The sequence below is a fragment of the Fusarium subglutinans genome, assembly GCF_013396075.1.
Source record: "Fusarium subglutinans strain NRRL 66333 chromosome Unknown NRRL66333_c0000019, whole genome shotgun sequence".
Lineage (NCBI taxonomy): Eukaryota > Fungi > Ascomycota > Sordariomycetes > Hypocreales > Nectriaceae > Fusarium > Fusarium subglutinans.
In genome coordinates, this window is record NW_023502082.1 from 210125 (window position 1) to 222739 (window position 12615).

At 48.6% G+C, this 12615-nt stretch overlaps 4 protein-coding genes across 4 annotated transcripts; all 4 read right to left on the minus strand.

Moving 5' to 3' along the window:
• Positions 1 to 272: 272 nt before the first annotated feature.
• On the minus strand, positions 273 to 4923 carry FSUBG_2261 (uncharacterized protein; the record flags this gene model as incomplete). The annotated part of the gene is made up of 7 exons (XM_036680015.1): positions 273 to 560; positions 617 to 1538; positions 1590 to 1769; positions 1815 to 2225; positions 2276 to 3858; positions 3934 to 4738; positions 4832 to 4923. 7 exons carry the CDS (start codon positions 4921 to 4923, stop codon positions 273 to 275), a joined length of 4281 nt encoding a protein of 1426 aa, XP_036542181.1.
• A 1619-nt stretch (positions 4924 to 6542) lies between these two features.
• On the minus strand, positions 6543 to 9056 carry FSUBG_2262 (major facilitator superfamily transporter; the record flags this gene model as incomplete). The annotated part of the gene is made up of 3 exons (XM_036680016.1): positions 6543 to 7996; positions 8038 to 8586; positions 8648 to 9056. 3 exons carry the CDS (start codon positions 9054 to 9056, stop codon positions 6543 to 6545), a joined length of 2412 nt encoding a protein of 803 aa, XP_036542182.1.
• A 715-nt stretch (positions 9057 to 9771) lies between these two features.
• FSUBG_2263 (nadh dehydrogenase) lies at positions 9772 to 11081 on the minus strand (the record flags this gene model as incomplete). Its single annotated transcript, XM_036680017.1, has 2 exons — positions 9772 to 10714; positions 10759 to 11081. The coding sequence occupies 2 exons, from the start codon at positions 11079 to 11081 to the stop codon at positions 9772 to 9774; spliced, it is 1266 nt and encodes a 421-aa protein (XP_036542183.1).
• A 488-nt stretch (positions 11082 to 11569) lies between these two features.
• On the minus strand, positions 11570 to 12135 carry FSUBG_2264 (NADH dehydrogenase (ubiquinone) 1 beta subcomplex 8; the record flags this gene model as incomplete). Its single annotated transcript, XM_036680018.1, has 3 exons — positions 11570 to 11599; positions 11645 to 11956; positions 12004 to 12135. The coding sequence occupies 3 exons, from the start codon at positions 12133 to 12135 to the stop codon at positions 11570 to 11572; spliced, it is 474 nt and encodes a 157-aa protein (XP_036542184.1).
• Positions 12136 to 12615: the final 480 nt, after the last annotated feature.

Below are 12615 nucleotides of genomic sequence, written 5' to 3' on the forward strand. Positions count from 1 at the left end.
AAACTTTAGGCTGCGAAACTACTTGCACTAAAGCTCGGCAATGTAGAATCTTATATCAACCCAAACACTTTATATCCTTCACCCGACCTAAAGTCGAGAGTCCCCTTCAAGTAGAGACTCCAAGGATCTACAACTAATCGAAAACCTGGACCCCCTTCTGCTTCCATCTGAAAAACCCGAACGAGGATGTAGACGTTGCCCAAGTCCCCTTCGTACTGGCGCATCTGCTAAAGCGTTAGCACAAATATATATGCCATACAAAGCACTGTATTTCACACCTTGTCGAGCTGATTCTGGGACACGAAACATGGCTCACTGCAAGGACCTAGTGTTGCCTTGACCTCAAGATGAAACATCGTGTCGTGAGACCAGTCGGTGACTACGTCTACGCCAGCTTCACGTAACAATACCTTCATGTGACCAAAGCGATCCTTGTACGTAAAGTCTGAGAAGTCCTTTTCACGCTCAGTGAATCGAGGATGCCCAGCCTCGACTCGCAACTTACTCGTCCAATTCTTATATGTCCAATCCTTGATACGAGGTTGAAGCATACGATAAACCTACAGGAAATATCCGTCAGGGAATAACAGTCTGATGGTTGCTTAGGATAACTCACGAAACGCTCCCCAAGGAACCCAATCTCCCTATATCTGTTAGATGGAACTCCCAAGGCTCTGGGAGAATGTTCGGGTCTAGGGCTATTTGAACCGAGGATATTCTGGTAGAATGCAGTCTCTAGGTGTGAATGCTGAGTCAAAGAAAGATCGCTCTCAGATGTGGTTTCTGCTGTTTGTGTTGGAACATGCTGGTCGAGTACTCCTTGTAACTGAGTAGTACTTCTCGGAGTTCTCGCAACTGGGGTCTCGTCTGAATGAAATACGGTTGGTCTTTTGGTGGTTCCTTGGCTTGTTGGATCGTGAGAGGGAATCATTTCGTGTCGTGGGACAAGTCGAGGCGAGCTTTCTGGAGTGGTGCAATTCGTATCATTGCTACATGGTGCTGATGAAATCCTAAGATTCCCGAATTCTGTTGCAAGATCGATCAACTGGCTTTCGTCACCGCTCTGGATCAGTTCCTCCCTGTCAGAATCACTGACTGAGTAGGCTGTCGTTGTTTGATCGTCGTCGGTACTGTCTTGATTTTCACAGGTGCTTTCTTGGTCCTCGTCGTCACTTTCTTGATTGCCAGTATCTCCATTGTTCGTGTTATCGGGTATTTCAATATTATATCGCTCCAGGATGCTGGGGAGTTGAACAATAGGTTCTTTGAGGAGGAGGGCAATCAGCATGGCGTTGTTGACATCGTTCAATAGACTATAGAAGTAGTCCAGTATTTCAAGATCGACTTTGAACTGCATGGCCATGGCTATATCTTTGCGTATGTATATGTTTGTGACCTTTCCATTATTTTTGATCGTGGTTAAATTGTCTTCACTGCTGATCTCGATGTTTCCCAGTCGACTTTTAGTAAGAATCGATGATACTGACCACATCTGCACCGAGAGATCCTCCAAGAGTGCCGAATGCTCTGTTGCTAGCCTAGAATCAATATGTGAGCACAAATCCATCGCGTGGTGTAGTGATACATACGCAATATAGTCAAGTCGAGTCACTAAATCTTCTTCTCGGCATAAGTCACGAATACATGTTCCTTTCAGTTCAGTTGATTGCTCAACAGCACAAGAGAGAAACCTTTCTTCGCAGTCCAGATCCTCAAACAGGGGACGTAAAGAGTTGACATCATTTACAGGCATGCTAAGCATAGCGACCCTGTATCGAAAAGCTTGCTTCAGATGTATGGCATCTGGAACGTACCAATCACCCTCACATATAGACTGTCGTGTGATACTTGGTTGTTCGTCACCGCCTGCCCCTTCAGCCACAATAGGAAATACCACAGCTTCTCGAATTTTTCGGATGTGATCTTTGCTCAGCCCTTCATGATCAATAAGGTGTTCCTCTAGTAGAAAGAACAGCTCGCTGAAACGCTGGACGAGCAGATCGCCTTCATCTGGGACGGAGCACAGTTCCTCTACAATATCTCCAGTGCCGGCTTGCTTCACACCCAGAATGGATACGAATAACTTTCTGCATGTGGGGTAGCGATTGATGAGTTTTGTGACCTGCTTCAGAGCACCTGGGGCATCCCAGACGCAGGAGAGATGGCTTAACCATTTTGGCGTGGGTTTTTGAACAAGCACGAGGGGCTCTTCCATGAAAGCTGTTCTGTGGTAAGTTAGTTTTGACGTTCAGATGGATGGTGTAGTCTTACTCACTGTATCTCCTTCCACTCGGATTGCATGCTTGCGTTCAGTGCTTCGTAGATTCCTTTTATTGCATCCTTATCCACATCTTCAACTTGCAGCTGTGCAAGCTTCTGGAGCTCTCGTAGAGTTGCTGTTGTATTGTAGGTGGTTAAGACGCCCAGAACTGATAGAAACCCCCAGTTGCACTCAGGATTCGGAAGGCTCACAAAGTCGAGATGCGGGCATTTTTGCTTCAGCTCTGTAGTCGGGATAGCTAGGCGACGTAGGGGTCTGCAATGGCCATCTGAGCCGGGCACTTGAAGTTCCGCCGCAGCCTTGATAATGATGGGGGATAGCATGCCTTTTCTGTCCCATTGTAACCTCATGGCTTGTAGCAAATCCATCACGTCGTGGCTGCGAAGAAAGTGCCACTCGGCACTTAGTTCGTTTTTACATAAAAGTGCTGGGATTGTAGAAAACTCTTTGTATCTGGATCCAAGGAGCCACCGTCGAAATGACTCTGCCTCTTGTCGTGGTCTATCTTTGGAGAGCTCAGCTTCATACTTATCAGAGACCACCACGAGTGGACTTGACGCGCTATACTGATATTTTGCTATCAAGCCTGGCTTGACATCGGGGTCGACCAAGTATAGATGGCGTTTTCTAGTTCGCACGGTTTTTCCGCCCTCTATAGCGACAAAGTGAATGTTGGGAACTTCGTAATTGATACACGACTGATGATCAAAAAGATAAAGAGCGTCCGTTACAAGATCCATTTCTGTGCGGCAGGGCCCCGGGGGCAGATCATGGTGAAGTTTGATAATCAATTCGCAAACTTGAACAGGGCTGTATTCTCGAATTCCCAAGAAACTTAGAAATCTTCTTCTTTCTGAGTCTTGAGATACAGAGTTATCCACGAGAGAGAGCTCAATGCCAGTGGGCACATGCTCTTGGGTGTGTGTAGAAGTAAAAAAGACGCGATCCTGACACGCCCTGACCCATGAGCCATCCCGAAGAGGCACAATTGGCAAATCTCGGAGCTTCTCTCGTAGCTTTTGTTGGTTGCAGAAGATCGAACTGATTTTTTGGTGCCACTCAATTGATTGTGCCTTTAGACCACCAACTCCAGCTTCATTGATCCATTGGGAAAGTTCTCGCCATAGATCATTGATATCAAGAGTGTTGACCCCGATCAAGGAAAGCTCCGACTTCACGCTGTCATACTTAAACGACAAGTGCGAGTGTGAAAGTGACGGGAGGTCGAAAATAGTTCCGTTTTCAAATCTATACTCTCCAGGTACGTAGTAGAGATCTGTAGGCTTTCTTAGAGCGCCGCCCGCTCGCGATTTGAGTAAAGGTGTATCACGCAAGGCATTCATCATGTTTTCATGAAGACCATACCAAAACCCTGAGGTCTCATGATAGCGAGGGAGGTATTTTGGCCACATGTAGCAAAGACCCTCCCCATCCCGGGTGGGTGATAGTGTAACAAGACGGCGGATTGAGTCCACGAAGGCCAGTTGGATTGAGTACCTGAGAGACCAGTTCCAAGGGCTTGATTCATCGAGACCCTCTCGACTGGCTACAAGTATAAAATCCGCATGGATGAGAAACTAAACTGAGTAAGCCAACAGTGTCAAATACTAGCATGCCTTTGTGAAACTCGCTTCAACCGAAGGGTCACTTACACGGAAGCCAAAGTCATCAACTGGAAGAAAGGCAAACACCTTTTGAGTGTTGGATACGGGATTACCTTCACTGTCGAACGTGAATGCTATCATAACCTCGGAAGAATCAATGCCTTTCCTCTGGGGAACCGTAGATAGGCTTTGGGCAGTATATCGGTGGACAATGTATTCTTTTGAGGTTACGGCGTCGCCCTGGACAGATATCTTTACAGTTTCTCCGTCATATCTTGGGTCCAATTTGGTGATCTTGCGTCGATACTGCTTGTTCACGCCGCGGATCGATATATGGACCTGGTCCAGATTTCGTAAAAACAGCAGCAGGTCTGGCTCGATACTGTTTAGCTCCTTCTTGATGATATCGTAGTCGCGTTGACTTTTCAACTCAAGTAGGAACTGCGTATGGTCGACTACGCGTTCTGCGGTAGGAAACTTTGAGGAAATGGGAAGAATCATTCCGATGCGAGCATTGCGGTCAAACTTGAATTCATAAAGCCCACTTGCGACATGGACCACATCAGCTACCTTGAACACGGACTTGAATCCGATGCCCTTTTCACCGATGTACGACTTTGAGTTGTTGATGGTGGCGGTCTTGGTACTTTGACCGACTCGTGTTAGAGCGTCAAGTTGCTTGAATGTGAAGCCAACTTCGTTACAGTCAGACCGGAAATATCCCTGACCTTCATTATTGTACAATGCCAGTCGCAGACTGGGCACAATCTCAGAATCATACTGGTTATCATCTGCATTCTGGATTAATTCGAGAATGAAATGTGTTGAAGCTTTGTAGAGTTGATCCGAAACACTATTGGCAAGTAGTTAGTACAATACAACATACTCCTGGACAAAAAATACATGCATTTTAAGTGCCTGGTCCAGACTTTGTACCAGAACAGACTCCTCTTCTTGTCCTCTACCAACGCCCCTCTTTTGACGAAGAGTTTCCAAATGAGCATCCGCCTCGGCCTTGGTGGTTGCGACGGGATCCATCAAGTGAGTAAATGAGGTAGGTGGATTTGCAACGCGAATGCTGAATCAAGCAGGCCAACCCAGGAGCTTGTGATGTGCTACAGTATAGTGAGGTTTTTATGCGCCCATCCTTCCCCGCTCTATTTGAAGCAAGTCAACCTGGGCGCGCGTAGACTGACTGGCATAGTGATGACCAGGGTTTTATGCATGTTGGTTGAATCATTTGTAAATGCAGGGATTATGGAGCATGATATGAGAAACCACGCTTACCACGCGTGGCGTTGGCTGCCGACAGATTTTGATTTACTAGGAAGCTACTGTTTGTAACCCTTATTCTGATATATTTCCAAGTCTATTGAACGATGCTAAGAAATAAGTTGTCGTACTGTTTCAATATGGCGGTTGGTTTCTGACGGCCCCACTCGGTGTTGGTGATGCGGGGGAGCTCCGAAAGTCCGGAAAGCCTCATCTGACACAGAGCATAGTAAAAAGTGTGTGCTAGAAAGAGCAACGTATATGCTTACAAGAGGACAGATTGTGATTGGTCACGTGAGAAGTGCCTCTGCTCTAATTTGTTCTAACGTGCTGCCAGCTCTCAGTTTCGTGTCTCTAAGATACCATGATGAGGTTGCCCTCTTACAGACGGGAAACTGCTGACAGGCCCCCTAGGGTGGACAGTGAGAGGGTGTCCGGGGCTAAAAAGTCTCCCTCAGCAAAACATTACGATCATATTGTTCTTTTACAATTGTCTTGATAATAACTACGATTCGGCTTCATGGTCTAGTGGTATGATTCTCGCTTTGGGTAGAACCCAAAAGCACTGCTTGCGAGAGGTCCCGGGTTCAATCCCCGGTGGAGCCCTAAGAACTTCTTTTTGACGTCGGTGATGCTGGTGAGGCATTTTCGTGTTGTTTTTGGTGAGGAACTGAGTTTTGATTTCGTCCCACTTTTGTGTTGGCTCTCCTGTGATGCGTCACATGACATCCCGCGGGAATGGCCGCCCCCGCATCTGTCGCGGTATTTCATTGGCTAAATTTGCTTAAGCTTAAGAGCTTGCATTTTTAAAGATGGAAGGAAACAGCTTAATCGCGACGACATTTCTTAATTGTATAACGATTGAGTTGAACATCTTATGAATTGACATATGAGAAGGGCTGTCTATACAGTTTGTGTTTTCCTATTTGTCATCGGCACATGAATTTTGTTCTCGATTTTGTATTTTCTCTCGTGCCTTATCCATGAACCAAGCTCAGAGGAATTCGTGTCAAACGGAATGCCTCAATTGAAGATGGGTCACGAGCGTGACTGTCTTGACTTTGACACAGCTAAGAACCAATGATCTAACCTTGGATAATTCGATTTTAGACAAAGGACAAGGTAGTAGAAACCTCGTGAGACAATATAAATCCCGAGAATAACGATTTGAAATACTTCTCGGTGCAGGGTAATTTCAGATCTTCAGGTGTACATTTCGGCATAAACAAGACACAACATTAAACAAGAGTCTCACCCAAGTCAAAATTAAACAAACCATCATCATTCGTAAGAACACTCTGCTATCATCCACCTCCAGCCTCATTTTATTCTATCCGTCGCCTCTCCAACACCGACATCAATCATCATCAGCCCCCGACCACTACCTAAGCCGCTCCCATCTCAATTTCATGACCCTTGACGCTCCTCCACTCCACCAACAACGCACCAATGATCGTTGCCGACGCGGTTCCAGCACCAACATAGAAACTCGTCGTCAGCGCGTCGTTGTACGCGAGAATCACTCCATCAAGCCACTCTTCTCTAATCACACTGCGAATGTTGGTCGCACCAGTCGCGATGACAAAGTATGGATCTAGACCGGGCACATGCTCATTGATCTTGTTGATGAGCGTGTTGGTGAAGACGGTGTTGCCAGCTGTGACGCAGAGCGCACCGCCGAGGGTTTGAGCAAACACAATGAGGGCTGTGGCTGTGGGGACGTCGACCATTTCGCAGACGACTTGCACGGCGATGAGGGATTGCTGAAGACCAACGCCTACGCCAATGCCGGCGATGAGCTGGTAGCCTATCCATTTGGCTGTTGATGTTTCGACTTCAAATGTGGTGATGATGCCGAAGCCGATGGCCATGAGGACTGAGCCGGCGATCATGAAGGGTGTGTAGTAGCCCCAGGCAGTGACGGCCGCACCAGCGGCCATGGCACAGAGAACGATGCCGAGAAGCATCGGGAGGTTTCTCACGCCCGACATGATAGGGCTTTGTCCTTGTACAGCTTGGAACCAAATTGGCAGGAAGTACATGGCTGTGAGGAAACACGCGCCCGTATTGAATGAGAACCAGGCGCCAGCCCAGACGGTGCGCTTTTTGAAGATACGAGGAGGCACAGTGGCGTTCTCGTCCATCTTGTACTGCACATAGACAAACAAGATGAGAAGAAAGGCAGCGAGCATGAAGAGGGACGTGATGACTGAGTCATCCCAGTCGTAGTCGACACCACCCCATTGTAGAGCAAGCAAGAGACACACGATGGCGGGCATAAAGATGGCAGTCCCGACAGGATCGAGCTGCCAGAAGCGCACTCGCCATGTCGCAGGCTCGATATCACGCTCGGGCTCGGGGAAGAAGAAGAGAATGACAACGACGGTAATGGCACCGATAGGAAGGTTGATGTAGAAACACCAACGCCATGAAACCTTGTCTGTAAAGAGACCACCAAGCAGAGGCCCAGCAACGGAAGAAATACCCCACATACCACTGACAAGACCAGTATAGATAGGTCTCTTGTGAAGAGGCACCGAAAAGGCAAGGATGGTGAGTGCACCAGCAAATATGCCAGCGCCACCGACGCCGGCGATAGCTCGTCCCACGATGAGGGTGACACTGTCGGGGGCGACACCGCAGATGAGGCTACCGACCTCAAAGATAGCAATGGCTGACAGAAAGGTCCACTTGATGCTGCCGTAGGTATACAGCTTACCAAAGAACAGCTGCAGTGCGGCCGTTGTGAGCATGTATGCTGAGCCGTACCACCCCACGTCGTTGAGACTCTCGAAAGCATCGGTGATTCTGGGAATTGCGGTTGCAATGATGGAGTTGTCTGATGTGTGAGCGGGGTCACTAATAGGATGATGAACTTACCTAGGGCCATGACAAAGACGGCGAGGCAGAGAGCGAGGGTGATCAAGGCGAGCTTCACTCCAGTGGGATACTCTTCACCAGGCCCTGTGGGCTCAACACCGTCCACGGGAGGCGATGACCGAAGCTTCTCAGTACTCTCTGTCGGAGCAGCGGATCGAGGTCTAATCTCATTGTGACGCACTGAGCCCATAACGGGATGAGGAAAGTCTCTGCCATGATACTCTGGCATACTGTAGTCTGCTGGTAAAGATCGAACACTAAAGTTGCTTGGGGCAATTGACGAAGGTCGACTTATACCGTTGACATCCTTTTCCTTAGATCCCGAACCGTTGGGATGCGTCGCAAGCCACTCATCAGCATCCCGAGCAAGCTTGGCTGTTTCTGAGTCAAAGTTAAAGTAGCGAGAAGATTCCCTCAAAGATGAGTAAAGAGTTTCTTTTGGCAGACGTACACTCAGGTGCGAACGACTCGTCGCAGCCATAGAGTAGTCTGGGGCAGACATGATAGAAGCCATCTTGAAGAGTTGCAACGAATGCCGTTGGAAGTAAACTGAAAGACCAACAGCCAAGCATGCGGAAGACACGTCCTTTTAGCTTCATCAATCACCCACGAGAAGCCTGCAGAGCAATGTGACACGACGGAATCTTTTCAGGAAGTTCATGCTGAGTCGATGAACTTTTCGTCTCACCTCGGGCGCCAGAGAAAACCACAGCAACAAGACTTGACAAAAGATCTTCACCTGCAGTTGTGGCCTGGCACAAAGGTGTGGCATTCCGCCCATGCATATGGGGGCCTGCCATGATTTCAGCGGCCTTGACCAAGAGAAAGCGTGCAACGATAAGATCGTGTAGCGCATTTACTCCTCCAGGCCAGAAATTGCGGCCTAGCGGAGGCCGGAAGCCGTGAGGCTTGAGGATGCTCGGATCGTCTACAAGCCTTGGATGACTGTCGGAGTTTCGTTCAGCTTCAGTCGTGGTAAGCCCGTATATCTTGGGATCAAAGAGAGTGGCCAATCTCATCTGATCTCGCGATGGTCTTGAGGTAGATGCTTATGTGAACATTTGATCCTTTGACAAGCTCGCATAGATCGGCATGAAAGTCACGAATCGTATCAGGTCGGCAGTCGTCTCGTTATAGGTTGGGTGCAAATGTGCTACACGATATAAGAAGAGGCTTGAAGTGAGAAGTTGTGCGACCTAACCAAACCAATTTGATCATTTAGAAGAGAACAAGATGGTCAGAACGGTCCCTACTTCTGAGGTTTCGCAGCATGCGGACTTACAATAAACCCCGAGCCCGAATTATCCCAGCTTTGTAATGAATGAAGTTTGGACCGGAGGACGGAGGTCGAATGACCGACGTCGAATCTTCCACGCTGAGTGAGTCAACATGACGAGACTGGGTGTTACAACTGTCGTACAAGGTGTTGTAAGCTGCTAGTAGCCTGCCATTCATATTTCTGCAAAGTCATTTACATGCAAGGCATTAAGACGGAAGCCCGGAACCTTCGCGAAACTCATGAATCATCGCATGCTGTATTAACGATTGCCTGTCAAGGCCAAACTAAGCCTGTACATCTAACCAGCTAGACAACAAAGTTGATATGTGATAAAACATGGGTTGATGCTACATGTAGGACAAGAAAACAATGTCGGAAACAGTGAGATAACAAACCCCTACTATGCCATGTGATGCGTTCTGTAATCGACTACAGGGAGACCGCCGTTTGGAAGATCAAATAATATCCTCAGCTACGTTTATAAACTCGTAAGGGCTATCAAAGTGAGGGCTGATGTTTTCCTCTTCGTGGTTAAGTGTCTTTGCAGACTCTGGAGTGTTGGCTCGAGCTCTCTTTGTCGCCCTCTCAACAACATCCAAGTTGAAAGACTCCTGTGGATTGTTGCGTTTCGGCGCAAAGATAAGCCTGGCAGGATTTCTAGCTGTTCCTCGGCCGAATTCGGTCGACCCTTGAATCGCAGGACTATGTAGCTGAGGTTGCACAAATGACATCGGGGCACTGTTCGGCTGGGAGTACACCTGTTGCGATGCATTTTGGGTCTGATCCAACCTAAACGTGGCGTCGTTGAAAACTGGAGAAGTCGGCCATGCGCGTTCGTGGTTTCTACGAGGCTGCACCTCGGAAGCCAGCAGATATGGTGATCCCTCTCTTCCTGGCGGGACGAGAACATAACTCCATGGTGACATTGGCGCGTTCACTGGAGTATTTGGGCATCCGAATGTAGGGTTTCCAGAAACTGGCATTGCTCCAAGAGCGGCACCGCTAATATGTTCCGGGCCGGCTTGCCCACGACGCGCAAACAGTGGCGGCCGTGAGCTGGCATGGGAACTGTCCGTAGAAGCTGGTGCAGAAGGTTGGCGTTGACGATTCCACATGGCTGGGTTGGGCCAGGCTATCTGAAGGCCTTCTAAAATGTGTTGGGGTGCATGTTGAAAGGAGAAGACCACTGTCTTGTTGACGTTGCCTGTGAACAAAACGCTCGGGGAAGCGCTGGAAAAGCGTTGATTGATGAGGAGTTTGATACGGCCGAGGTTGTCGGCGGGGCTCCAGTGACGTTGATAGAGCAGTTCTTGCTGGAAAATGGGGAATTTGAGGCTCTCGTGACCTTGCCTGTTTATGATCAACGGGAAGCGAATGCTGCCGGTGGCGGAGGTAGTACTGCCAATATTAGCATGATGCCAAAAGCCAAATAGGAAACATACGCAGCGAGAGTTCCATCGATGAATAGCCTGGTTTCAAGGATCGAATTGCTAATATTGAGGATATGATCACCATTCAAATCCTTTAATGCTTTCCAAGAATGGATAGACAGACGAAAAGGAACTCCTGCGTGGAGGGCAGGGACAAAACAGGTGAGGGTTGGAAGAGCAGAGCCCATGGCCTCTGTGATGATTAGCTTGGCCTTGAGCACCCCAAACATTGACTTACCCGCATGTTGAACGACATGACATGCTACTTTGAATTCCCGAGAGGGAATACTAGAGCCCTCCTCGAAAAGAAGGACATCCCAATCCTCGTATCGCATCTTGACGGGATGGAAGATATTGGAGAGTAGAAGTGATGGATGAGAGTTGGAGGAGGAGATGTTATTGACGACATGATGGCTTGTCTTTGCTCTTGCCCGAGATGTTATGCTATGCTTGTAGGAAGGTGACGAGGAGCCTGTTTGGCCAATTTTAGGGACTAAACGTGGTCCATAGGGCTGATTTCAGGGACCGCGGCAGGCTGTAGGAGCAAAGGCACCGGGAAGCACAAGACATCGGTGTAAGTTTGACTCGGCGCAAGCAGGTCGTTAGAGATACTTTCTGAGCAAACAGCAATTAGGATTCAACTGTACTCATTGACTGGCCTCTGATTATACCAAGTCCGTGCCACAAACTACACCTTACACAGTCAAGCCATTTGTTTGTCGTATCATGTCAGTTCGTCTCAATCAATTGCTGGCACACAGTTCTAATATCCATTGACTTAATCCATTGAACCATTCTTTCTTATGTACAAATGAGTATTTTCTCAAGGTTCCTCGTCACCCTCCATGCGAGCCTATAAAGGTTAGCATACGAACATCGGATATCCCTGACCACTCACCCTTGTAGCTCCAGGGCCACCAAGCTCTCGTTCCAGACCACCCTCAAACTCTCGGGGATAGGCAGGTCGATCGGGATAGTTAAGGTAGACAACTCCCGTAACGCTCAGGAAAACGGCGATAAAAGTTCCGACCATGACTGCACCAGGACCAGCGGTAGTCCAGGTATACTCCCAGGGAGAAAAGATTCCAAGAACATCGTTATCCTCGTGGATGGGTTCACCAAAGTTTCGTCGCTCCTGAGGATCCCACCAGTTCGCATGAGGATCACGGAACTGTCGCTTGATTCGGGGAGGGTTGATGTAGCCTCCGTTCTGCGAGATTATCAGCTTCGCTCCTCCTCGCACCCATCATCACTGACCATTCCGGGGTCCTCAGCCTCGCTCAAGCTGGGAGGCTCGGGGTACTTCTGGTCAATGACCTTCTTGTCGGTATACTGATCGGGGAGGAAGGTTCGGCGTTGGATCGTGGGAAGTCGTCGAGCAGCTGTCATGGTGCTGCGCAGGGCCGAGGCCCGCACAATTCGTTGAGGGAGCATCTGACAAGTTAGCGATCAATTGAACATGTATCGGACTCCTCTGACAGCATACCTCGGCCGAGGGACAGTGTCGCGGCGACCAATTGCTCTGTGACGTGATGTGATGCTCGTTGAAGCTTTAGCCAATGGAGGCTGTGATGATTCTCAACCGAAAATCAGGCCTCAGGCATCAACCAGCGCGTTCGGGCCATTTTCGGTTAGCTCATTTGGAGGTCCAGGGGCGTGCATCTTCGATTCTTCCCCAGCTCAAAAGTTTTGCTGACGACATTGGATTTTACCACTAAATTCCACACAGTTCGCCCGCAAGGCATCTGAACATGTGCAAAATTTGTATGAATATCCGCTGAAGCGCTACTATTCTGTAGACATTAATTTCGACCCCGCAAATGATAGCCTCGCAGAGAAAACCCCCCCTGCGTCCACTGTCTCCACGTT